At 41.0% G+C, this 26797-nt stretch overlaps 1 protein-coding gene across 1 annotated transcript in view; it reads left to right on the forward strand.

Moving 5' to 3' along the window:
• Positions 1-26797, forward strand: part of ahcyl2b (adenosylhomocysteinase like 2b) — a 46752-nt gene that overhangs the window by 6373 nt on the left and 13582 nt on the right. The window contains exon 2 of the mRNA XM_046071728.1: positions 23346-23454. Coding sequence (XP_045927684.1) covers positions 23346-23454 — 109 coding nt within the window. The remainder of the gene's footprint in view (positions 1-23345; positions 23455-26797) is intronic.

Raw genomic sequence — 26797 nt, forward strand, 5'->3', positions numbered from 1 at the left:
GTAAGCCATCATGGTGCTTACTTAAACAATTCCACCCTGACCATGTGGCATGTGACTGAACTTCCTAACAGGTTTTAAGAAAGCATGCACAGTGATATTTTTGAATGACTCCAGTGAACAGGGTGTTAGGGAGTTCATCCCTCTCTGATGTAAGGTTATGTCACAGACTAAGCTGGTGTTCCTGGTAGGGCTCACTGGCAAACAGGCATATAGTGACCCGTGGCTGCTCTACTTGGGAAGAGAGCTGTGTGGAAGAAAGGGTTATGCATTCAGTAAGACATCTGTGGTTTAATGCAGTGCTCCACTTTCTCCAGTCTAATTGTGCACATTCATTAATCACACTACTCTGCTTTATTGGCCCATTGAATGCCTTTTTGGGAACCCATATGTATTGAATTGTCGTTTCCTGAATGTAACCCTTAAGCTTTTTTATGAATGGCATTTTGTTCAAACATTTTCTTCTGGGCCAGCTAGCCAAGTTGCTACACTACAGTGGTTTCAGTGTGGTGGGATAGTTGACTATGCAAGCAAATGTAACTTGTTGAACCTATTAAAGCTGAATGTAAATGGTTAATGAAGAAATTAACTACGCTAACAGAAGGTCCTCAGTTTATAGTTAGTTCTGTAGCCAGTTTGCTCATAGGTCTAAGTCACATTCTCATGACTATTCAAATATATGTAATGAAGAATAAGATGTCGCTGTTCTGTGGATTGTCAACATTGTCGTCTTCATGCAAGCTCACTGAGCATCGTCATCTGCCCTTGACTGTCCTGCACTATAAAGGAGAACGTGTAACTTTATTTCCCTTGTGCAGTCATTTGTGTGTCACCTCAGATACTGAGATGTTCTGCATGTTTCTGTGCACACAGTGGTAATCACATGCACTCCCGCAGGGGATCCTGTCATCTGTTATTGGTGTCATAACCTATTCCCACTTGTGTCTTTAACAAATAGATTTTGATAATAACTACACTATTACAACTACTTCAGTTGGGCCCATACATCACCTGAATGAAATCAGTTGCCTCTTGTACACAAACTTTTGTAACTTTGCCCTTTTATAGTCATTACCGGTATGACTGGCTGTATTTGTTTATATCAAAACACACTACAAGTGTCTTTAAAAATGTGTACATTTTAGAGACAAGTTTTTGGAGTTGCAGAATGCCATCTTAATGTTGGTGGAAGGCCATATTAGATATATTATTAGAATAAATATACACAGCATTAAAAACGCACATCTGGAGTCACAGTGACCATGCTAGCATTTGCCAGCTGTGGCTGTCTTCTGCAGCAACTTAAAAACGCATGTGATGTGATTTTCATTTGCCAGCCTTAGACACTTTACCACATTAGACCAAAAGAGAAATTTGAAACCATGGTGGGAAGTCTGAGAAATGCCCAGAGAATGAGAGAAAGGGAGCATTTGATCCATTTCCAGTTGTCCCTCAGTCTTCCACCCATTTCTCCATGGATGTTGAGCTCAAAGAAAAAATGGGGGTTTTGGTGAAAACATTGCAGTTGCCACATGTAATATCCACTTTGTTCGTGGGCAACCTGCCAGTGGGTTGCTCACAATTCACAGCAGGCCCAACATAAGTGACAGAATTTCTATCCTATTGATGTCATTGCCAGCTTGACAGCAGAGATGGAGGAGAGACATGATGCAGGTGGTGGAGTCCCTGGCCTGATCAGAGGGGGCTATCTAAGAAAGACAAATCCCAATCATAAGGCTCGGAGGAGAGCCTCAGCCAGTCCTGCATATGATGCACTTGCTAATGATGTTTTGCATGCTTCGCATGTTAGGGCTATATTGAGAAATGGGGGATGGGAGTGGATGGCGCTTTAACACATTGGATGTTAATGATTAATGAAGAAATTGCTGAAAATTTGTATTCCTATTGCATACATTTAATGTTGTAGGTACTGGATTATTGACTTGGTAGGTGGCATAATGTGGAGGGAGTAGTAGTAGTTGGGGCTATTTTGTTCTTATTTTTTAATGTTCCATTCTGTATATAGTAAATGATCACAATGTGTATAGTATTGTCTTTTTTTTTTTATCAGTTAGAGGTGTCACAAATTAGCTTTCTATTTCGACCTTCAAAAGCAGGATCAGCAATTCTCGAAGTGTTTTTATTTTATTTTTTATCTCTCTACCCCTGTCTACTTGCACACGTCCCCACTAAAAAACACTTGGAAGATGACACCTTGTAGCTTACCGATAGGTAGGGCTGGACAAAAATGTTACTACAATAAAAAAAAATTCATATCAGTCTATCAATAATTATCACAGTAAAATGAAATTTAAAAAAAAATTATATCATGATAATTGTCATTATTTTATTGCCCAGCCCTACCTATAGCCTGCAGCGGCACTTTTCAACTTGACACAGTGTCCACTGCTGGAGACGAAGATGCATTGCAGTTTTTGATGACCCTCGCTGTCCACTGTCGCTAGAGTTATCTAGCTAGTTCTGTGGTAACATTTATATGTGCTAAGTAGCGTTTCACACAACTCTGCTGTGAAGAATGCAGGAGGACGTTGTAGTAAGGTTGCATGAACAGGGACTTCTTATTTCTCTTCTGTGACAGTGAGCACAACATACAGCCATTCAGTAACCATACTGCCTGGCACCGGGAAAGCCTTCTCACAATAAACTATTAGGCCTGTGTCACATATTAGGATTCAGGTTACCCACAAGGCCACCTCCTTTAAAGAAGGGCTAGTGGCTTTTTGAAGGCTTTTACTGTTGTAAAGTAGCCTACTGATGGATTTGGATCTATATCTTGTATGGATTGTATCTATACAACGAATGTGTTCTTTTTGCTGCTGTGACACTTACATTTCCCTGGGATCAGTAAAGTTAATCTTATATTATTCATCCTTTGTTTATGCTAATAGAGAAATTCTGCTTCTGGTGCAACCCACCATTGTGTACGTGATCAGAGTGGCTGTTTCTCAATATATGTGCTTTAACACCTGAACTCCTGCAAATGAATGACTAGTAGTAAGAGAAAAAACTGTGTTTTAAATATTTATGCTGGATAAACTTAAAGGAATGGAGAGCTGTATTTCTGGACCTACAGTGAAACTCTACCAGGCAGCAGAACAAGAAATGTGCCTCAAAATAAATCCTTATCAGAAGCCAGTGGTGCTGTTGTGTAATTTGGCGTGTCTTAGCTGCCTCTGCCACTCATGGAAGTAGGGTGTATATTTGGCCAGCTTTGCCCTCGGTGCACTTAGCCAAGGTTTATCTCAGTTTTAATGACCTAAGAGTGAAACCCTGATTTATCCGATGCTTCTCTGGTGCTCTCACTCTCCTCCTCCTAAAATTACCATGTCACAACACTTTTATTTTTGCTTCATCTTCACTCTATTTCCGCGGGTCCTGTTTGCCTCGTGTCAAAATACTTGCCAACCCTCATAAAATGGATTGACAGACTTCTTAAAATAAATCAAAACTCAGCATGTACTCCTCTGTCTGAGTTGAAAAAATGCACCCACTCCAGGACACCAATTCCTATGTTGTTGTGTTGTTTTGTTTTTTGAGCCCCTGTTGAGCTCATAGTCCCAATTGTGTTCATGCATGGTACACTCCCTGTCTGCCTTCTCGCAGCATAGCACCACTCTGCAAAGGCATGTGTGAGATCACACCTCCCTAACCAGCTTCGTCCGTGCCCAGGGGCCAACTCAGGAAACGAACTGTCGGTACTTTACACCAGTTTGAGTTTCTCTCACCCCCAGGTTGCCAGATAATGATTTCTTCATCACTGTCCAGACGGGATGTTGTAGCAGCTACACTGCTGAAGGGCTGCATGATTGGACAGGGGGGAAAACGAGAATCACAATTTTTGTTGCACGAGATTTGAGATTACAAATTCTCTTAGTCTCACAATAGTTATTTCACATTTGTCAGCCTCAAAACACATCTGTGACACAATATCAACATAATTATAGTAAGAAAAACATGCTAGGGCTGAAACTAATGACTATTTTCATTGTTGATTAATCTGTCAGAGATTTGCTCAATTAATCACTTTAATCGGTGAATTAGTTGTCTGGTCTAAAAAATGTCAGTAAATTGCGAAAAATTATGTTTTCCAAAGCCAAAGATGACGTCCTCAAATGTCTTGTTTTGTCCACGACCTAAAGAGCTTCGGTTTACTGTCATAGAGTAACAAAATCCGTTATGTCAGCTAAATGAGTTTTTTTGGTCAGTAGCTTTTGTAATGATCATAGCAGACCTATTGTGACATTTTAAAACAATAGTTAATTAAGGTTACCTTGACATTAAGGTGGTTTAGCTTTAGGTAAATGAACACCTGTACTTGACCTGCTAGCTCTTGTGTATGAACTCTGCGCCTGTGCTTCCCTGTTCCCCGAGTGTAACCACCCACGTATACCCGCGTCTGTGACTCCCCGTTTGAAATTCATTTCCTGCCTCGTTGTCACAGCTTGCCATCACTGAGCGTGCATGGCCCATTGAGTTACACATCTTTCCATCAAAGGGCTTTTTACACGTCTCACGTTCTCGGAACGTTGAAGTGAACAGAATGAAGGGAATGGCAGCGCGCTTACTTTTCCTGGAAGCTGTGTGCCCACGAGAAGCCAGCATAGTTTGAAATTTTAAACCCCTTTTGGTTTAGTTAGTGTTGAACAAGTAACTAAGCACCAAGCCAGTGGATGCGCACCCACTAGCCCACAGTGGTCAGTTTACATGAGGATCAGTAGACAGTAGTGGACGTTGACGCATGACGAGGAATGCAGCTCTATACTCGAGCACTACATGCGAACAAAGGCCCAACATTGTGTTCAAAAAGTGCTGCCTCACAAAAGGGCCCTCCAAAAAGCCTGAAATTACCCCCCACACACACACACACCCATCTGTCTGCACTGCTTCCTATTAGTCAGGCCCACCCAACAACCCCTGGCAGACAGAGGCGATTGTGTTGAGGTCTGAAACACGTTGTGGCTGGGGGAAAAGATTTAAAACGTTGCTGAGGGAAACTGCGTTCTTGGGTGGTAATTATCTGTGTGTTCATCAATACAATCGACGCATTGTTGTTTATATAAAAATACAAGGGCAAAAAATGACAACATTGTGCTGAGTTGTGTACTTTTATTATTCCAAATGTATCCGACAATGTTCAAAATCAGAAAAGCTGTATTTTATTCAAAGTAACAGTGCATTTCATTTGGAAGCTTCTCAATGGCTTCATTTCCCCTTTACCCCTTCTAGTGGCTATAACATCCCAGAAAACATGGGAAACACCTGATGATATGTCAGAGTGAGGAAAGTGAGTGAGTCACGTCAGCTGTGGGGGTTGTTTAACAAAGAAGACAGAAACTCCCATTATCCCACACCACTTCACGATGTCATCAAAGTCCGTCTTTTGTTATAGTTTTGATTGAGAAACCACTAGTGGCAGAAATGACATACTGTGCGTTTTAACAGTGCCTTTCCTCACAATGCAGATTGTTTTGTTTTTTGCCAGCATCCAGTGATCTACTGCTTTGTCCAGAGGATAGAAAAATCCAAATCCAGCCTAATAACTAATGAAGAATTGCTTTACACTCCCAATTAAACGTAGATCATTGACCCCATTATGGGTTTATTCAGAAATACACTAGCCCTGCCTCCGTCTGTGTGTCTTTGATGTAATTATACCTTCCCCACAGGGAGAGAGGGCTATTTTTGGCAATTCAACAGGAAGAAGAAAAAAACACAAACATAAAATGCCAGGACCACTTAATTTTTTTGAGACTTCTGTTGCTGTTAAATTTTAAGTTCTTTGGTTTTGCTTTTGAGCTCATGGAAGGATTCATGGCTTCCTAAGCTTAATGACTGACATTAACAAACCAGTTGTTTTCACTCAAGTAGAGGGATTTATTGACTCATGCAGACCTGGAGTCGTACAAAAAAACAACCAAAATTTACCAATATGATGAAAAGCATGTACTGATGGAGATGGGTGATTTCATGGGTAGATGGATATGGATACAGTAGATGCAGCTTGCTGTTTAAAGCAACATTTTGTAAAATTTGGTGCGATTTGGCGTGTCAGAGTGTAATTCACTGCTGTCATAAATAAGGACAGCTGTACATGTGCATTTGTTATGATTAAATTACTTATGCTCAAAACTAGCAAGTTGACAACTTTGCTAATGCAGCCAGACATCAAGCAAGTGTGACACACAAGTTTGCTAGTAAACTGGAGATTTATAGCTTGCGGCTAAACCTCTACCTGTGAAACCTCTGATTTTGCTCGAGTCCATAGCTTGAGTCAACAACTTTTCTAATACAGCCAAACATCAAGCAAGTGCAACAACACAAGACAAAGCAAGTCAGCTAATATGTTCTTACTAGTCCAACAGCGAGAACCCCAGGTTGACATGATGGCATCTGTCTTGCAGCCTTTGAGCTCTTTTAGCTCACGCCAGCAAGTAAAAGCCAGTCTGATATTTACTCTTGTCTGGTCTCTTACTTTCCCTGACAAAATCATCTTCGGTCTCTTCGCAGCCTCTGCCAGGATATCCATACTGAGAAGCTAGCTTCTAGCAAAGATCTTACATTATACGTTATATACTTTTTGCTTTTTCTCATACCTTTCTTGCTGGAGAGTCGTGTTGGTGCCATAAAGCATTATGCCGTTGTAGTGATCAAATGTACTGCTTGGGATTCCAATGTTTAATAGTGCAGTAGCTGGTGCTCCGAACCCCGAGTGGTAATGACAGATGCCATTTTCCCTATTACAAGCTGTTATTTTTTGCGTAAAAGCCATGGTAGTGTTGACCCCAATGATGGAAACAATGGATTTTTAAACAGTTTGATCAATATAAGCGCTAATCTGGAGGACATTTCACCATAGTTATTGGATAGGATAACTAAGCCTTTTGGCTCCAAACGGTGCCCTTGTTTGGTCTACAAGACCATAGTGTGTGTGTGTGTGTGTGTGTGTGTGTGATTAGCCTTGGGAAAACCATATACCTGTATCTCTATGTGGAACTGGCGTTGGGCTACGGTCTGTTCTCTTTCCTCCTGCTTTACAATTGTTTATGAGAAAAGTGGCCTGATGAAACTAACTTGTCCTTGAATGACATGTGAAGCCTGCACTCTTTGCACTCTTCCTCCATTCAGTGGCATATGAGAGGGGAAAGGCATGTGAACGAGAAAGGGGGGGGGGGGGGGAAATTAGACAGAGGCCTGAGTGTGCTGGCTGGTTAAGAAGCAGGTAGGGTTTAATCTGTCACTAAGCCCCATCATTCATTTCCTTTTCTCCTCTAGTATTGGTGTCCCTGGCTTTTACAGTGACTATCGGACCATATCTGAGAGACAAGGACAACCATGCTCGGTGTAGATGGCCCTACATACTTTCCATAGTTTCAAAGCAGCCCTGGGATTATTCAGCAGTGAGTTAGACCCATCCAAAGTGCAACGAGATTAACTGGAATTCACAGTTGTTCTTAACACACCAGAAAGAAGTTTTTGGTATAGCATTTAGGGTACTTAGTTAAATATTTTAGCCATGCTAGCGGCGTTGCTCAAGTCAGTGATTCTCAAACCTTGGCTTAAGGGATGGCTAACATGCTCACAACATGTTAGCATGCTGACATTGGCATTAAGCTCAAACAAATCTCTGCCTACAGCCTCAGTAGGCTCTTAGTCTTGCTTGTATTTATGTAGCGCAATGTCAGTAATAGGACACATTTTAAATATGGGTTTTCTGCAGATTTGATTTGATTTAAATAAATGTGAGAAATTAATATGTAATTGTAACACAACAAATAGTGCAACTCTGCTCTTCCCCCTAGAAGAGAAATGTTGTTAGAGCACCTGTTTCTGAAGCAGCAGCTACTCCATCTGTAGAGTATTTCTGTATGTGTGCTTTGATATTGTATATGCTGATGCTGAATATAGGGTTCAGAGCAAAAGAGCAGGGGATGTCTTCCTCTGGTGCTGCTGGTGACGTGGCTGTACTGAGTGTAGTGAAGCCCTTTGTTGGCATGAAGCCTCTGGCGATTATATATATGTGTGTGTGTGTGTGGGGGGGGGGGGGGGGGGGGGGGGGCGGTGCTTGCACGTGTTGGCCCACTGGTAATTGCATGTGGGCTCAGTAACTGCCAAGTGTATGCACGGTAATGGGGGTGTGTGAGCACATTTGACTCATGACTGTGAGTACGTGTGTATGTGTGCCATTATTTACAGTGTGAGCACTTGTCTGTGTATATAAATCATCAGAGCCCATTCTTACATCACAGCCACCCTCAGGGCAACATGCTGCGCTCTTATACTCACACACACCACCTCACGCTAGCTGCTTCCTCCATCATTTTCTTCCTTCTATTGGTCAGTGAGGTCAGAAAAGTATTTACTATTGAATTTTCAGGATTTTTTATGTACACGGCAGGATTTCTTGTTCTCACGCTCTGCTGCTCTACCTTTCTTACATTTCCTATCCCTCTTTCAGTCTCACTGTGCACACAAACTTGCCAGCAGCCTGTTGTGTCTTAAGTGTTGCATTAAAAACACATTGTCCTATAGTTGTCCTAAAATGTAGTCCAGTTGTGGTACACGCCGCCATATTGACCCTAGGACTGACATGCCATGTCAAGGTCATAACAGCTGGCTCATATATTAGTAATCTGCACTTGCACATATACGCATGCGTTTTATGATTTAGCCTGTGTCTCTTGTCTGTGCTAGTCCGAGCACCTCTCTGCTTTTACTTGCCTGTCCATCCCTCCGCCTGCGTGGCTGCCAGAGCTTAACAACATCACAGCCTTTCCACTAAAAGCCAGGCCTCTCTGCCAGGAGTTGCACGCCTGTTTTTGTCTGTCCAGCAAAGTGTCTGGTCTTTCCTGTGGTTTGACTTGATTACATGGTCTCTGCTGCTGCCTTTTTCCAGGAGCATATGTTGCCACCCCATATAGTTATATAGCAGCTTTTTTTTTCTTTTTAAATAGATACTGTTACGTGCATTTTGTATTGTTGTTTTTTCACAATGCAGGGTAGTCTTTTGATTCTGGCCTCCACATTTGTTTTGAGCTATTTAGATTTAAAACAGAAATCTTAACACAGTGTTGCACTCTTTCTCAACTTATCAACTCTTTCTCTCAAAAATGTCAGTACAGGAGAAATTACTTTTTCTTGCTTCTAATTTCAATCTGAGAGCAGTTTCTCATCATGAAAACATGATGGCAACGCTACTACTTGCAAGTGTCTGTAATATGTGTTAGACAGTAACTTGACTTGTGACTCAAAGTGCCAGTGATGTGCAAAACAAGGCATTGCTTAGACAAAAGGTAAACATGGACATTGCCCCCCTGGTGGGCAGTGCGACTTAATGGACGTTTGCGGAAAACTGTTGTGAATGGTTGAATGATAACCTGCTGCGCAACAGAAGTATATTGAAACTGGACTTATAATCATGGTTTGCTGTCCTGTAAGTGGATCAGTTCACTGAAATAACAAAGTAGACATTGAATTTATGCATTTTCATGTGGCATTTTTAGTCATTGTGATGGCAGTTATTAAATAATTTTATTCAACTAGAAATGAACAGGAAAATAAAGCAGTATCCAAAGCGAAATAAAAAGCCTACATTTTTGATGGAATTCAGCTGCCACAAAGCAGTCACACACTCTCACAGGACTATTACCTTTTAGTGACACATTATAGAGGTTGAAACCACAAGTTGTAAGAATTGCTAAGTTCAGAGACAATCGCACAAACAAGAAATCAGCCGCTCTCGTGTCTAACTGAAGCCAGCAGTCGTGCAGGGGCAGCGTGTCCTGGGGTGTGACAGGCTGTCCTATACTCGACAGTAATTGTCAGCCAATGTGCCAATCAGCAGCAGTGTGCTCTTTGAAGACCAGGAGGCCTGTCAGTTAGCCTATTTCATGGTGAGCTGCACCAGATATAAAGCAATGTAGATGTATAGATTATGAAGGTGTAATGTAAATGCTCAGAAGCTGACCCTGTAATTTGACCCTGCTGTGAAGGGTATAAAGTAAATAGAAAACTATTTTGTTGTTGCTACCAGTCTGAGGCAGTATACAGCACAGGCTGTGCTTTACTCTTGCTCTCGAACATCGATGCAGTGTGAGTTGAATCAGAGGGCACTGTATCCCAGGCTAGCTGGGATTGTGTTTGATCTAGCTTCAATTAGGGAGGCAGGGAAGCTATGAGAAGGAAGAGGACTGTGTGTGGAGTTTGTGGTCAGAGAGGAGAGGAGAAAAACATAGGCCCCTCACTGTCTGCTACTGTCTATTTTTGTTTTTCGTTTACACAAGCACAATAGTAATTCAGGAATAGCAGTTGAAAGCAGAAACATATCCACAATCCACATCTCTTTGATGTGCCATCTAAGGGCTTCCTCAGTTTATTATGTGCGCGTAGCACATAATAAACTGTGGTCTACTCTCCACTCTGTTGAGTTGCATAGGGAATAGCGTTGTGGCAGCAGGAAAGGAGGAGAGAAAAGAGAGTGAGGTGACGAAAATAAGGGGAGAAGTAAGCATGAACAAGTGTATGTCCTCCACAGAGCTCTGTGCGTGGGAGATCTGGAAAATCAAGACTAGTAAGCCTAAAAGACAACTTCCATTGCTTTAGAAGCCAAGGACAAATCTACGGGTAACAAGAGCTGTCACAACAATATATTCCATGAAGGTGTGTTAACAGCTTTTTAATGCTAAAATACTCTTTCCACTACCTTCTGATAATAGAATGACACATTGCAGATATTTATTCGTACCCCAGGAGTAATTTGATGGACTGACTTGGACCGAGGCACTTTGTTGGGGGGCAGGGGTGTGTGTGTGTGTGTGTGTGTGTGTGTAAGGGGTGGGAATCACGATACGATATTATCACAATATTTATGTTGCGATTCGATTTTATTGCTTTTAACTTAACTTTTTAGATAAACAGATGTTGACAAAGATACACTACTCTGTTTGTTCATATCACTTTTTCAGTCATCTATACGGTCCTGTTAAGTTTTCTAGTGGACTAAAAAAGCAATAGATTTTATTATTCTAGTACCAAAAAGTTAAAACTCTGCAATTTATATAATAAAATATCGATACTTGGCATCCGTGTATCGATACAGTATTGCCATGGCAAATATCACGATACTATGCTTTATCGATTTTATTTTTTATTTTTTCACCCCTTTGTGTGTGTGTGTGTGTGTGTGTGTGTGTGTGTGTATTAGTGCGTGCATGTACGTGTGAATAGGATTTTCATTCCAACACAAAATATTGATCACTCAGGGGGAAAACACACATGCCATGCTTTGGTAAAAGGGTTGCCAACTCTTTAGTGTCTAGTGACTCAAAGTGAGAATACTTCCTGTCTGCTGGGTTTATTTTTTATCTGCCCTTTATGAATCATTATGGAAGTGCTACTAAATACTAAATTGCAGGAAGTACACCTTTCAACACATCAGGAATAGCTAAATGCAGGACTATTGACCTTTTCACTGATCAATCAAGCATCTGTATGTTTTGGATTTCATAATAAAAAATGTGCAAGGCTCATACCTCTTCTTAGAGAATTCTTATTATAGTATTTTATGTACATGATCATTTTGGTTTTACAGCTCTTTTTACATGTATTTCAGAGGATTCTGTAGGATTGTGGGCCCATATTTTTTTCCTTTAAATTGCTCCCAGATTTGGCAGAAACACTTTTAGGATTTAACTTTGAGGCTATTTCCAGACATTTGTTTATAGAGTTAAGCCGTTAACAGGACATGTTCCTCCTTTCCTCTCCCTGCAGTCTTTTTTTTATGCCATCACTCACTTTTCCGGGCCTTTTGACAGATGACATCCAAACATAAAGCTATTAAAAGCCCATTGGCACTTTGATTTGAGAGTACCCAGCGTGCACTTAGCCAGTCTTATCTCCTCTGCCCGTGTGTTCTCCTTTAACTTTGTTTAGTCGTCATCTTTTATACTGCCTTCATCACTTGGACACTACCTGCTGGCCATATGCTGGTGAAAGTTGTCTGTGGCTGCTAAGTTTGTCCACCAGGAACCTTGAACAACTGTCTAATAGTGGTCATGTTGTCTTCTATAAAACCTTACAGACCTGAAGACTTCTCCACAAATTGCACTCCCCCACTATTAGGCTTTGCTTCCACTTCCCTATATATCTGGGTGGAAAGCATATCCGGAGCTACTTGGTGCCAACACAGTCATCATTCCATCACCGATACAGACTTTGTGTCTGTCTGGTAATGTGAGATTTCCAGGACCAGTGCTGCCTTCCCAGAAAAAGAGCAGGTGTTGATACAATACTTGAAATACTGTAGTAGCAACTCCTGTTTTCAGTTAACATTGAAATGGGTGACATTGAAATGGGTCACTGTTACATTGTGTTTGGTTATGGTCGATGCACATGACTTTTAATGGTGTGATTCAGTCTTGATAAAACAATCATGTATCTTTTTCAGCACCTTTTCTTTCCAGTATCTGATTTAACAAAAAATAAATTTCCCATTAATGATCAGTCCCTTTTTAAAAAGAGCAACAAAAGGTTAACCTGTCTTTGTCGATTAATCAGTTCTTAGATGACGGTTGACTAAGAGAATTTAGCCCAAGACAGAGTTTTTAAAATTTTATTTTTTAGTTGTTTTTTTTTAATATAGCCATGTAGAAACGGTGCGTAACTGTTACCTATGTGAACTGAATATAAAGGCAAGGGAAGTTTATTTGGATAGCACATTTCAACAACAAGGCAATTCAAAGTGCTTTACATTAAACATTAAAGCAACACAGGGAAATTGAAAAAGAAACATTCAAATATAATTTTGAAAAGGGTGAAATAGAAAATTAAAAACAGGATTTTTTTTTAAAAAAAAGGGTAAAACAGGACAGTAAAATTTACAGTGCAGTGTACAATCAGGGTTAAAAGAGTTAAATAGAAGTATAGTCTAAGTAAACTTAATGAAAAATGTTTTTCACACCATTTGGTACTTTATAATACGCTCCCAGACGTATTGGCCATGCTCTGCTACCGTCTGCTCTGTGGTCATGAAGATAAACTTGCAGAAACACCAGAATGAGATTTATGCCGAGATTAATGACAATACAGGAAATACACTTACACTGATGAATGTGTTGTATTTGTTTTTTTATGCCCAGTGCTGGCACATATACCCGTGTGTTCGGGTTCGGCTCGGACTAAGCCACACAACACTATTCCAACCAAATAGCCCATGAACATTCAGCTTACTTTCCAGTTGGCCAAGACATGCTGTTTTGATGTTAACTAAGTAGCAGTAGAGTTGTGGGTATTGCAGTCTGGAGCTGGCATGCTGGTTCTGGAACGTCCCTTCTTCTCTGCGTTAGCTTCATGTTTGCTTCGCAGCACCAACAGTTTGCTAACCTATAACTTAACTAAAGTAAATTACATTACTTGCTGTGTTGTTGCTTGCTCTATATCATGGTTTAGGATTCTTCCAGAATCGCATTCCCAACCTTTAAAAAAATAACAGTCTGTGGCAAGACATCACCGGTTAGAGAGATCTATGGCTAGATTCTTTAATTAAAAAGCAGTAAATGAAATCCAAAATGTCTACAGGGAGCTGCTGTCCTGCAAATAATTTAAAGCTCATTTTGGGAACCACAAAGCCAAGAAACATAAATCCTTAGTAGTGAGGCCAAACCCCCCCTCCCCCCAGGTCCTGCAATTCCTACTCACTGTTAATAGCTTTAAAATGTGGCATGGTGCTTAACTAACTCCTGATGATTAATTGTGTTATGAATATCATCTTTAATTTTCATAGCATCACTTTATGACCTCGCATATACAGCTGGAAATAAGTGGGGAGAGGGGGGAAAAAAACAACGTGCTATATTAGTTTCTGTTGAATGTCCTTGTTTGTTCATATCAAGTTGTATAGAAAAAAGGCTTCACTGCCACGATGGAATGCCTCAGAAACCGCAGCACATGCACAGTCAGATGGCATTTCGCTGCACATGGGGTCTCAGTATCTCTGACACAAAGACAAACAGAGTTTCTCATATTCAGTCTTATCTCTGTGGACAATGGCTCTTTGGTTTGGTATAGAGAGGGAGAGTTGAATGACCTGGTCTTCAATGGTGTGTAGCAGCTCTTTGAGGTGGAGGTCTGGAAACAGCTGTCTTGAGTTGCTGTGTGATTCCTTGGTCGGCATTTTGTCTATTTAGAGCAGTAATTATGGATGTTCTGGCGGCTCTGAGGTGATTGATAGGTTTGTGGGAGTTTTTTAAATATGATTTAATGTAGAGAGAGAGGGCTCAAGTCTTCTTTTGTCTTCATCGGAGACATTCCTCCCTCAGTCCTGTTATGCTGGGGATTAAATGCTCAAACACTCAAACTGCCGTAGAACCTGACACTGCATACAAAAATCTGTAAATCAATGCAATTTGAGGTGTGTTTTATATAATGACATTCAGCACCAGATGGAAGAGCTGACAAACGAGTCTCCTGTGACACAGGAGGAATAGCAGTCTTTTTCGGCCCCTGCTTGTATAGTCACGCAAGCACACGATGTCAGCCGCAAACTTGGAAATGAAGAGCAATGAGTACAGAGCGGGATGTAAACAAAAAAAATGAATCAGAAACACGTAACCCAGAGCAAACATGCCGGGAAAACGGAGCCAAGCACACATGACCTTGTTGACTGGTTCAAGGTGATGGCGAATTATTGGGAGCAGAGCAAGGCTGTGGAAAAAAAAAATAGTTTTTAGTCTGTGTGCATCGCAGCAAATGGAGCCAAAGCAAGCTGTTCATTTTGCCTTAATGAATGCCATAAAATTTCACTTTTCTTCCTAGTACATTACTGCTTTACAAGAGCTTGTCAGCAGCAGCCACCTGAGTTATTCTCTAACCCGAAGTGTGCTGCTTTCTGTCTGTCCCTCAAGGTTTCTCAACTCCATAAACATCTGAGCGAGCTACACAGTTACTGTCCACCCCAAGGCTGATGGCCTGTAGAATATTCACGTAGGTTAGTGATAACTTAACCAGCCTGTCCAAAATTAAGCTTTATCTAGTGTGCATGCTGTTTTTTGAGGTTGGCCACTAACCAAAAAAACATGTGGATGTTTGTTGCAAAGTTTGATATTCATTATAGTTTGTAATTAGGCTGAAGTCACACGGAACAAAGACCCTTTTGTTTCCAAATGTGGTGTTTATCTTGTGTTGACAAATTTCCGTAGTGGCATCTTTCCATGTGTGGGGCTTGAGAGAGGACCTCAGGTCCAGCTGACAGCTCAAGAGGCCCAGTGTTGTGTTGCTGCAGGGGTCTCTGCCTCGTCCCACGACCCCACTGTGTTTGATTAGGATCGGGTTCCTTCCAACACAGGTGTGGAAACGTACAGAAGATGAATCTCTTCTGGTCTGGAAAGACTTGAGTAAGGCAAGCTGCGAAAGCATGAGAAAAGCTCATGTACAGCGATATGAATTAATACATTTGTGGAGTGGTTTACTTTACTTTGAGAAACCAATAGTTTAGGTCCTCTGCAGAAACTCGGAGGGCCTTTTCAAATGGGACGTGTCGAAACCCTGCAGGCAACGCAGCTGTGATGACCTTGCTGTATGTCTTTTAGCATTGCATACCAGCGTACACACACGTCACACATACAGTGCAGTGGTGCAAGAAATGCATTGTGAAGAAGCAATCTTCATTATTAAAATAATTTGGCTGATAATTCTTTCCTCTTGCTGGAAACTCCTTCTCTTGCAATATGTGCTAACAGGAGGAATTTACAAGGAATGTATAGAATTATGTTTAGCGTACATTCCCTCAAATTACCCTTTCTAAGACTGCTACTAACATCGTCTTTAGGTCCTAGGCAACACTTTTAAATTGCTTGTTTTGCTCGACCAACAGTCCAAAACCAAAAGTTTTCTGACACAGAAGATCAAGAAAATCAGCAAATAATTACATTTGAGTAGGTAGAAACAAAGCATTTTTGGCATTTTGGATGTAAAAATGACTAATAGATTATCAAAATAGTTTCAGCTTTAATCCTAAAATAAATAAAGATAACACAGCGTTGTGTTCAGCAGCCAAAACCCCAAGTACATCAGAGTATCTCACTCCAAAATCAATGAAATGCTATTACTAATTACAAAATATTTTACCCAGAAATTACCAACAACTTTACCCTTAATACCCTCTGGCTTCCATTGACCAGTAGGAAAAGTAGGCCCTTATGTTCAGGACTTTCAAATGTGTTTTGTTGTTTAGCTTTCCTGTTGGCTCATCAATCAGTGACATCACGGAGGATGTCATGCTGCTGCCTTTGCTGCTGATGTTTGGCCCCAACCCCAAACTAATCCTCCGCAGGTTTCAGACAGTCTCTGGATTTCATCTTGCTTGCAAAGCCTTGGAAACGTTTTGGCAAAACATAAATTTTTAGGGGGAGAAATCTTTTTCCTCCTTTCAAGTCATGCCAAAAGCTTACTGAGTGCAGCTGAAATGCAGAGGGAACTTGGCATATCACACTAGTTTTCTACACAAAAACAATGCATGTATTGAGTGTTGCTTGGGGAAAAATAAATAATTATTTTACCAAGCTGCTTTGTAGAATAGAAAGGGGCAGGTGATTTTACATTTACCACCTGTTCAGAGCAGACCACCTTTGCAACCAGAGCCAAGCTTTTAACCTTAAGTTAGCTTGCAGCTGCTTGTTGTTGTTGTTGTTGTTGTTGATTTCTCATCTTGACATATTTGTGTGTTTTTGATCTAATGCCGCACCCTGCTGTATCTCAGGTAGATCTCAAGTAATCTTATTACAAAAGGTTACGTGCCACCTCTTCGCATAACGAGATTCAAGTTTCATACACAAACACAACCCTACCTGTAACCAAATCCACCCGCCTTGCATTGTTTTTGCTTCAGCGTCTGTAGGTAATATTTTGTCCGGTGTGCCTCATAGTGAGGGAGCAGCTTATGCAAGCAGAGGGACGGTTTTCTCCGTTTCAGATTTGACATTGTTTGTCACTTAAAGCGCCTGCATTCCTGTCAATTTTGAATAGGAGGTTGTGATTGAATTTGGCTGAAAATGAGGAGAGTGCGTATGTAACCTGGTGGGTCTCGAGACGATGGAGAGGAGTAGAGAATCTAAGCACAACGAAGTAATGCTGAGTATTCGTGGTGGTGGATGGGTAGATCTCTCTCTTTATCTATCTATCTATCTATCTATCTATCTATCTATCTATCTATCTATCTATCTATCTATCTATCTATCTATCTATCTATCTATCTATCTATCTATCTATCTATCTATCTATCTATCTATCTCTCTCTCTCTCTCTCTCTCTCTCTCTCTCTCTCTCTCTCTCTCTCTCTCTCTCTCTCTCTCTCTCTCTCTCTCTCTCTCTCTCTCTCTCTCTCTCTTTATCTATCTATCTCTCTCTCTCTCTCTCTATCTATCTATCTATCTATCTATCTCTATCTATCTCTCTCTCTCTTTATCTATCTATCTATCTATCTATCTATCTATCTATCTATCTATCTATCTATCTATCTATCTTCACTGATTTTTTATTGTGTTTTTTTAACCCAAAGATTCCCAAATTTGTTCAAAGGAATAGATCTGTTAAAAATAAAACCTGTAAAGAGTTTATTCTCTGACGTTACATTTTAAAGCACTGTAATGTAGTTGAAACCACTAGAACTTCTGTGGGTATTCATAAGTGAAGGCTGGTGTATAAACAGATATTGAATGACAATACAATAAAATACAATTGTTGTAATTATATAAAAGTCTTTTATAAGAGAAGTTACAGTTATAGGTAAAAACTGTACATTAATAAACACTTAATGTCCTTATGTATGCTTACAACTACATTATAATGTGTTTGTAAACCATTTATGAAATGTTTATGTTGTACCTAAATGCTAACTGTGCTAATTCTAAATCCCCCGAAGGTCTCTAGCTTTCATTTAATAAAACTTTTATTAATTTCTGATTGTTTTAGTAGAGGGAGTTGCCAGATCCGCAGGACGAGCTGCCTCTGCACTAACTGGCACAGTACTCGTGTGCCTGTTTGTTTTTCCATTTCTCTAACCCAGAGGGGGTTTCTGTTGTTTCACCAGGCCGGCCCGGACGATCTCCCATCCCGTGGCGTTCAGCTAGCTTGTTGACTGTGTTGATCTAGAGTTCCCCCCTGACCTGTCCTGAAACATTACTGCTCACCACAGAGTTAAACCTGACCCTTCCTTGGGAAGGGGGGCCTAGCCCATGCTGGTTATGGCTGGGGCCAGGATTTAGAATTTCAAATGTTTATGGTGGTATTTAGGATATCTCTGTGTAGTATCACTGAGTTAAATAAGAACATGGATAACGAAGCCTGTGTGTAATCTCTGAGGTCAGATATGCAGTTAAAATAATGCAAGTTATTAGGGCTAAGCCTAGGCCTCCATCTCTACCCCAACATACTAAGTCATTTTTATCTGCTGTCTCTAGCTTGGTAGCATTATTGTCCTTTTGAAATGACTGAGCACATTGATTGAATTGAATTTTGAACAACCTGATATGAGAGTGATATCAGTCTTGTTATGCAACTCCCCATCTAACTCTCTGCCAGAAAGCACTTAAGCAATGTTTTTAATGAATTAAGCCACTTTAGTTCCTTCACTGACCAGCTGTTTAACATGTGGGCAGTTTTTCCTGGAGGAATCTGTTTGTTTGGGGTTTTTTTTGTTTTTTTAACCCAATAGAAACTTGTTTGAGGCGTCCTACTCAGACTGGCGAGTGAAGTCTTTGCATTTGTGTTTTATTTTTCCTGACAACAAAGTAAAAGGAAATCCAGAACTTTCTTATTTTTGATTTTAGCACTTGCTAGTGTGTCGCAAAAGTTCACCATGCTTGAAACAGGTTTTTGTAAGCTGTTTGCTTAGCAACACTGGGAGCCATCATGGGCGTTGTCCACATGCATGTGTATGGGACTACTAGCATCAAAAACAAGCGTGAACATGCTGTTTCAATGCATCCTTTTTAAACAACATAGTCCACCTCAGTGGGGTTTCTCTCCCAGTATTCCACATTCCCTCTGCAATGTGGCAAGTGGATCCTGGCAGCTACTACTACTGTGTTTGTTACCAGCAGAAACCCAAGTTTTAGCAACTCTATCTCTTCCTCACACTCCAAATTTAATTGTGGAACGAACACACACACACACACACACACACACACACAAGGTGGCAGTCTTGGTGAGCTCCCATGTGTCCCCATATTGAGTTAACATTCATAATTCACATGTAATTAGCCTCCCGATCAGTCACCATCCATATTGTAAAAGAGTGCAGCGTAAGGTTAGAGGGGCCGAGGGAAGGTGGAAGATTGTAAATGGTGCAGAATTGAAAAGGGAGAGACAGATATAGGAAAGAGACTGGCAGAGAAAGAAAAGGTCTAGTTTTACAGCTGTAAACATTAGGAGGTTTTTGGTTGACTGAATGACATTTCTGCCCCCAGCTGCTCTCTAAATTTTAGACAGATTGAATGAACTCCAACAAATGATTTTTCCAAAATAGCAGCTGGTGTTTACGTGCTGCTGAGTCATGCAGACCTCTTCTAATGTACTAGTACAGGAGCAGAGTGTTGCTGCCTCCCCATTAATTGTCCTCAGTGCCTTCCTTACATAAGCCATAATAATAATTCTCTCCGTGAGGCTCTGTCATGTCGGGCTACTGTAAAGTCATGTTAGCTCAGGTCATCAAGATTTGATTAATGCATGGTCTGATAATTACTGTTTTGTTATCATACCAGCATGTGATTGCTCATAATGCCACACACTTCATTCATAAAAGGAAGACTCAGTGCAGGGTAGTAAGCTGTAGGAACAGCTGACCAGCATTTGGCTGGTGGGTTATTGTAAGCGGCTGTGGATAAGAGCATCAGCTCATTCGCTGCCTTGAAATAAATTGTGAAGTCTCATTGCAGTAAGTTAAAACTGAGATTTATTAAGGTTTTTTTTGGCTCCCAAAAACACTGACAAAGTCAAGATTATATGGCCTGTTATAAGTGAAAAGATGGTTAAAATCTGCACCTCCTGATCTGTATATCTGTATATGCTATAATATGTAATAATAAAAATAATTGTGGAGATACTGGTTTTCCTTGCTAAAGAGCAGCTATTGTATAAAATCCTATTATCGCGAGTGTGTATATATAGCCAAAGTGATCAGGACCGAATGGGTTACCTTTCTGTCCTTGGCTCACTTGCTCTCTCTTTGCGCCGCAATAAACAAACCTCTGTGTCATTTTCTCTGGCAGAACCCCCTGTTCTTGAACCCTGAGCAAAACCTGTGGTAATCTTGTCCCAAAAACATGTCATAAGCCCCTGTATCCCCGCCTCCTGAGCTCCCAAAATGACCCTCAATCCTTCACTGCAACTCTGAGCTCCTAAAGCTCCTCATCTAAACTCCATCCAAAAAACCTGAAGAGACCAATAGCCCTAATTTGGCCTGTTTTATAGGGTTCAGGGTTATTAGAAGAAGATTTAGTTTTTAATTTTTTTTTTTTATTTAGCCTAGCGCCATCAGCTGCTTTCCTGAATTATGTACAGCAGTAGTTTTGTCTCACAGTAGTGGGGAATCTAATAAGCATTAATTTATTCTTCATAATCTTCTAATTTGTATGTTGTAAAATCTGTGTAGTGATATGATGCTGCCATTTTAGATTTACTACAGTTCCCTTTTTGTAAATTTTGGCTTGATTAATTTGTGTTTTTGTGCGGGTTGGTTTTTGAAGCTTTTGAATAAAACTTTCAACAAACTTTTAACAATTTCGGATATGAGCAGTACATTCATTGAGTATTCAGTAGTTTTCCATCACTATTTCAATACCTAGTCCATATACTACACATCCTAACCGTCCTGGGTCAGCAGGGGTAAAGCTCCACTTCGGTTTTGATACCAGCAATTCATGGACCCCGATCTCTTGAACAATCAACAATTAAACAAGAATACAGAGGTAGGAGAGAGGCAGAGAGGGCTGGAGGAAGCGTAAGGAAGGGAAAACAATTGATCGCATTGTGTTTGCTGGCACTCGGTTGGGCCAGTTTGGCCTGGATTACAGGGAAGCAGAGGCTTAAAGGAGGCAGAGGCAGAGGAGGTAGAATGAAATGATGTCCAATGCACAAGGCCTTGTATCAGACACTCGCCATACTCGCAACTTCATCACACAACACCACGCATGGGGCAATGCTGAAGAATGGGGGGCCAGCAGTGAGCCCTGTGTGAGAAAGGTTAGCAAAGAGGACAGAACGTAAGGAGGGGATGGATTAATCTGGCTTTACAGTGGGTTTTGGGAAGGTGATGCCCTCAGATATTAATTTCTGGAGGTTGAGAATGAAGCTGAAAAACTCCAACCAACCTCCAACAGTTGGCTGATGTTGGAGGTGAAAGTCAGCAAATAGTACATTGGTTTGCATTGGATTTGCAAACCCTCGCCTGTCTCTATAGGATATGGCTGATTGTCTTGTTCTCTGAGAGCTGTAGTGTTGTCCATGCCTGTTTGGAAAGGTGCTGATGATTATAGCCACGTGGCACTACCTAAGAAACGACCAGGAAGTTGCTGAACCCGGAGAAAAGACAAGATACAGAAATGAGAAAAAAGGTTTATGCCGTCGATGATTCCTTGTGTCGGTGTAATGCTGACTGAAATGTTCTGTGATTGGACAGCAGCTCTGCCCTGTGTCATTCACTGAACGCCTGCCATATTGTGAGAATGAATGAATGAGTGAGTGAATGAAGAGACACACACACACACACACAGGATGTGTCTGAATGTCAGAATATTTGTTTTGTCATTTTTCTCTGATGGAAAAAGAAGAAAACATGAAAATATTTGCTTGTGTTGTGCTCAAGGACGCCTTTTATTTTTTCAACAAGGCTGGTGATAAGGAATGGAAATCAATGAGGAATTTTTATAACATTTTCAAAGCTTCTCCCTGCCTCCGTCAGAGGACTGTGGCATTGGCAAAATCTCGCTCCCACAATGCATGTCGGGACAAAAAGATTCGCTCAGATCTGTGGGTGTTTATTTAATAACGTCTCAGTTACAGCACACACCCCCCCACACCCCCACCCGTGTTTTGTTCTTCTCAAATGGTTTTATGGTAGGAATAAGTCAGCTATTCATACCCATATACATATTACATGAATTATGATTTAGCAAGCATTGGATGTAATAGTGGAAAGATTAACAAAGCGATTGAATCATGGTCAATCTGTGGCCTGACTGCAGTGAATAGCCAAACACCTCCCACACATTTCACAGAAGCAGGATGAACTGTTGCACCTTGTGTCATCTGTGTGGCCTTGTTACCGGCTGACAATCGCTCCATTGTCTCTATTATCTCTTAAAGTCAGAATGAACTCAAAGCTGGTCCTTCTTGTTTATTATCGGCCTTTATATGTATTTCATGTTTCATTTTGTAATTTAAAAAAAAGCTGTCTTAAACCTAAACCCAACATGGCCATACTTGGGTAGGGGGGGGATCAATAACAATGCAGTCCAAGTTTCCTCTTTAATGGCTGGCTGTTGACTTTTAAGAGCCATCATAACCCTAGTTAATGTATTACGACAGTGTGTGTGCTAGGGGTGTGCCATCTGGCCAAAAAAATATCACAGTCTATTTAATCGCAATCACGATCCGAGGTCTAAAATGCAATCTTTTTTTTCTCAATTTTTGAGATACCCTGTAGACTAACCAGACTTGAAATTGACTATGATTTTTTTAATTTGCACCATTAAAACAAACTATTGCATACTATACAGGTTGAAAATTGTGTTTAATTTGAAGCCAAAAGACAACAGAACCATAAAATAAAACTTTTCAGGTACTCGAGTCTTTCAGATGAGACTTCTTCTAGTATCTTTGACCAAATCCAGTTGCCCTTGATTTTAACCTTCCTTCAATAACTATGACCTGGGTGACTGAGAACCTTCATAGACATCACAGCTCAATTGCGTTGTGTACAATACGTCACCCAAGGAAAAACCACATTAAGTAATTGGTCCAGTCAGCATAGCCATGTAGTTTGCTACGTCACTTTATTGGTCTGTTCACGTAGCGTGGATGTGCTAGCCAATGAGGTCATGTTGAGGTTGGAAACAGAAGTCACAGGACATTTAACAGAAACTCAATCTAAAATTGTCAATGTATGTGCGTTCTAGAGGAACTGTATGTGTGTGAAGCCTGGCGATCAAGAGATGCCTTCATATGTGCCCACTTGAATATAAGTTGTTAAAAATGTTCACGCGACCTACATCAATGCAGTTGTAAAATCTGACTCGCGTTCTGCTCTCTGTCCACTCCTGCTCCCTCTCCACCTGCAGATCCAGTTTGCAGACCAGAAACAGGAGTTCAACAAGCGTCCCTCCAAGATCGGCCGGCGCTCTTTGTCCCGCTCCATCTCCCAGTCCTCCACAGACAGCTACAGCTCAGGTTAACGCAAATAAACACACTCTTCTTCTGATGTAACAATAGCCCACTACTTATCAGACAGGTGGATGTGACATGTTTCGGTTACGTTTTTTACAACAGGAAAGATACAGAAAATATTTCACCTGGAAGAACAGTCGGCAGACTTTGCTTGATTGTACTTTCTCCCTAGCTTCACCTCTGTCCTCATCTCACTGGCTCTCATTCTCACACTCTTAACACTGTGGTTCATGTGAAACTGTGTGCTCTGTGTTCGAGGATTAGCTGCTGGTGGTCTAGTGGAGAGGGGGAGAAAAGAAGGGAGAGAGCTGGCAAGTATTCTGAGAGTCCCAACTTTCCATCTTAGCGTTTCCTCTAGACCAAGGTGATTATTCAAATGAATTGTTTCGTTTGTCCATCAGTTCAAAACCCAAACACAAATTTAGTTTAACTTCATATATGGCAAAGAAAACATCAAATTCTCAAATGTGAGAAGCTGAACCATCAGATGTTTGGCATTTTGGCTTCAAAAGTGAAAGGGTTAATCAATTATCAGAATAGTTGCTGATTTAATAATTCACAAGGCAGCAAAACTAGTCAGACATTTTCACAGACATTTCTTTTTTTTTTGAGAGAGAGAGAGAGACAGACGGAGAGAGAGAACCTGCTTAAATGGCCGGTAGCAGTGCCTTCCCGGAGTCTTGTCGTCACAGTGAGGTTGCCAGGCAAGGACAGGACAGTGAATAAGCGCACTGTATATCCCAACATGTCTGTTTCGTTAACATAAGGCAAAGACCAGAGAGAAGTTCTGGCTGTAGCATTGAGATGAGAGCCCAGTCTGATCATGAATAATCCTGTTCTCCTTTTCTGCCTTTCCCTTGTCCGCTTGTCATCAACACTCTGATAGCAGAGGTTTTGGAAATGTTTATATACTGTTTTAAGCTGCTTCTACCATGAAGGCTCTTTGTTCCTGCTGTGAGTCAGGGTCATTCACAGGGCACATATCTTCCAGTGACCATTACCCTGATGAATTAATCTGTGTGTGATGCTGCTCAGAGTCACTTCTGGTGACAGAATATGATGGACAAACAGATGGATGACAGATGGACAAATGGACTTTCAGTCAGTTTTAGTGGATGACCATAATGGGTCCCGTAGGTCAGGGGTGCTTTAAAAAAAAAAAGTCTAGTGAGTATTCAGTGCTCTTACTGAGAGGACATGAAACATTTTTGTACCTGTGACTTCCTGCATGTTTTTGTCCACAAACGTCAGCCACTCAGGGTGAGCTGAGAAAAGGACCTTGTGTTTCTTTCTCCCAGTTATTTTTTGTTTTTAAATCAAAACATGTCTCATGTAGGGTTTTTATGTAGCAGGGAAGGTAGTCGCAACGAGTCATGCCATGCCACGGCCACAAGCAGCCGAGTATTTTTCCACTGCACAGCAAGCAAAAGTTGGACCTGCTGGATGTGTGCTAGTCACAGACCACAGCTACACCCCACATCCTTTCCAGCTCATTGTGGCTGTTAACTTTTTGTGCAATTCTGAAGAATGGCGCCGCTCATTAAGCTCGCTTACTTGGAGACAAAACACGGTGCATTTCCCATAACATCTTCACAATAAAAGCATCTCGCTAGTCTGCCAGTAGATGGCTTTTTAATGTGAAGCATTAGTAACTAAACGCAGCTTCAACAGGGCTGTTCCGTGAACAGTCAAATTAAATTCTAAAGCAGATGAACCACAGTGCATGGAAAATCCTAAATTACAGAGCACGGTATTTGTTAGGGTTCTCTGTTATATGCCTGTGGCCACCCAGGTTTGGAATAATATTCTTACCAGACTTACCCAACAGGCAAAAGGCTTACCTTCTTGAGTCTTTTATATTTAATATTTTGATTCTTAAATTCAGCTCTGTATTCAGTGTGCAACTCTCAGATCAAAATGGGCACACTCGATGTCCCTTTCTAAGGTGCAAGGTGGATTTGTTGTAGTTCCCCTATAACACGTCCTTCTTTTCTTCCTTCCTTCCTTCCTTCCTTCCCTTCACTTTTCTTTTCTTCTCTCCTCTCACATCAGCCCTCATTCACCTCTCTCCTGCACCCAGACTAGGGCTCATTAAATCACTCTACCTCCCAAGAACCTTCCCCTCCAGCCTGAGGCTGTCAGATGATAAAATAATGATGATCTGTTTTTAGATATTGAGATAGTGATGCTCTGCTTTTATTTCACTTAAAATGTTAACAGGACAGACAAAAACGAGCTTGTCAAATTCTGAACTTTTACCAGCAGCAATGAGTGAAAAGTTCCCCCCCCTCCCCCCTCGGTAACCAGAGTGCTTCTTATTTCTCTGATGGTTCCCACAGTGCAGAAGACACACTGAACACGCCAGTAGTACTTTTCCCAAGACCACTTTTGGTATAGATTTGGTTTAATAAGAGTTCCTCCTTTAGTTGTGGTACAAGTCTGTAACAGCTTAGCATGAAACTTTCTTAATCTAAGGAATACCTGTTGAAAAGACCTAAGTCTTTGTCAAGTCATCTCATCACACTTAAAGAGGAGCTCTTGCAGGTGTCAGGGGAGTACTACTGCATATGTGATAAAGGTTTTTTCTCTGCTTGAGGCCACACTAGTATAACACGACTGAATCTCTAATTAATCAGTGGATTGAAGGACATTGTGGGTTATGTAGGCATGAGTTGAAGGCAGAAGAATGAATTAAATAAAAAAAGGATACTATCTCTGGTTCTGCTGCAACGATTTTAAAAGTTTCACCCAGTACTAAGACTGAGACCAAGTGTGAGGTTTGGGTTGTGTGATAGGTTAAGCTTACTCTCCTTTTTAGTGAGCTAAAATTCTTCTGTGTTTAAAAAAAAAAAAGAAAAGAAAAAGGACAGATACTGAAGCCTCTTAGCTTTCATTTTTGGATGATTCCCAAGAGGACTGTAGACTTTTCCTTTACCCTGCCTTTGGCTTTGTCCCAGTATCCTTTGCAAGTGTCAGCACATCCACCCTCATGACCCCTGAGATCTCCTTAGCTCACGCTCTCTCCCACCCTTTCCTCCTGTCATTACGGATGGGAGATTTCAAAAGAAAATGGTACACTCATGGATTATCACCTCATTTTTTTTCCTTTTCTAAGCCTTTCCCCTCCTGGCACAGTACAGTATGTTCTTTAACAGCAGTATAGTTACAGTGCTGGCAGGGTACCCGGTCTTATCTGGTACTCGTCCGTGGTCATTTTAAAAGGGTGGTAGGAGTGATATTGGCATCGTGTACCTGCTCTACACAAGAAGGGCCGCACCTGTGTAGTGAGTCATCCTGAAGCAGCGGGACCACACAGAGCTGGTGCAAGAAAATAGAGGCAACTCCT

Source organism: Micropterus dolomieu, linkage group LG16 (genome assembly GCF_021292245.1).
Source record: "Micropterus dolomieu isolate WLL.071019.BEF.003 ecotype Adirondacks linkage group LG16, ASM2129224v1, whole genome shotgun sequence".
Classification (NCBI taxonomy): domain Eukaryota; kingdom Metazoa; phylum Chordata; class Actinopteri; order Centrarchiformes; family Centrarchidae; genus Micropterus; species Micropterus dolomieu.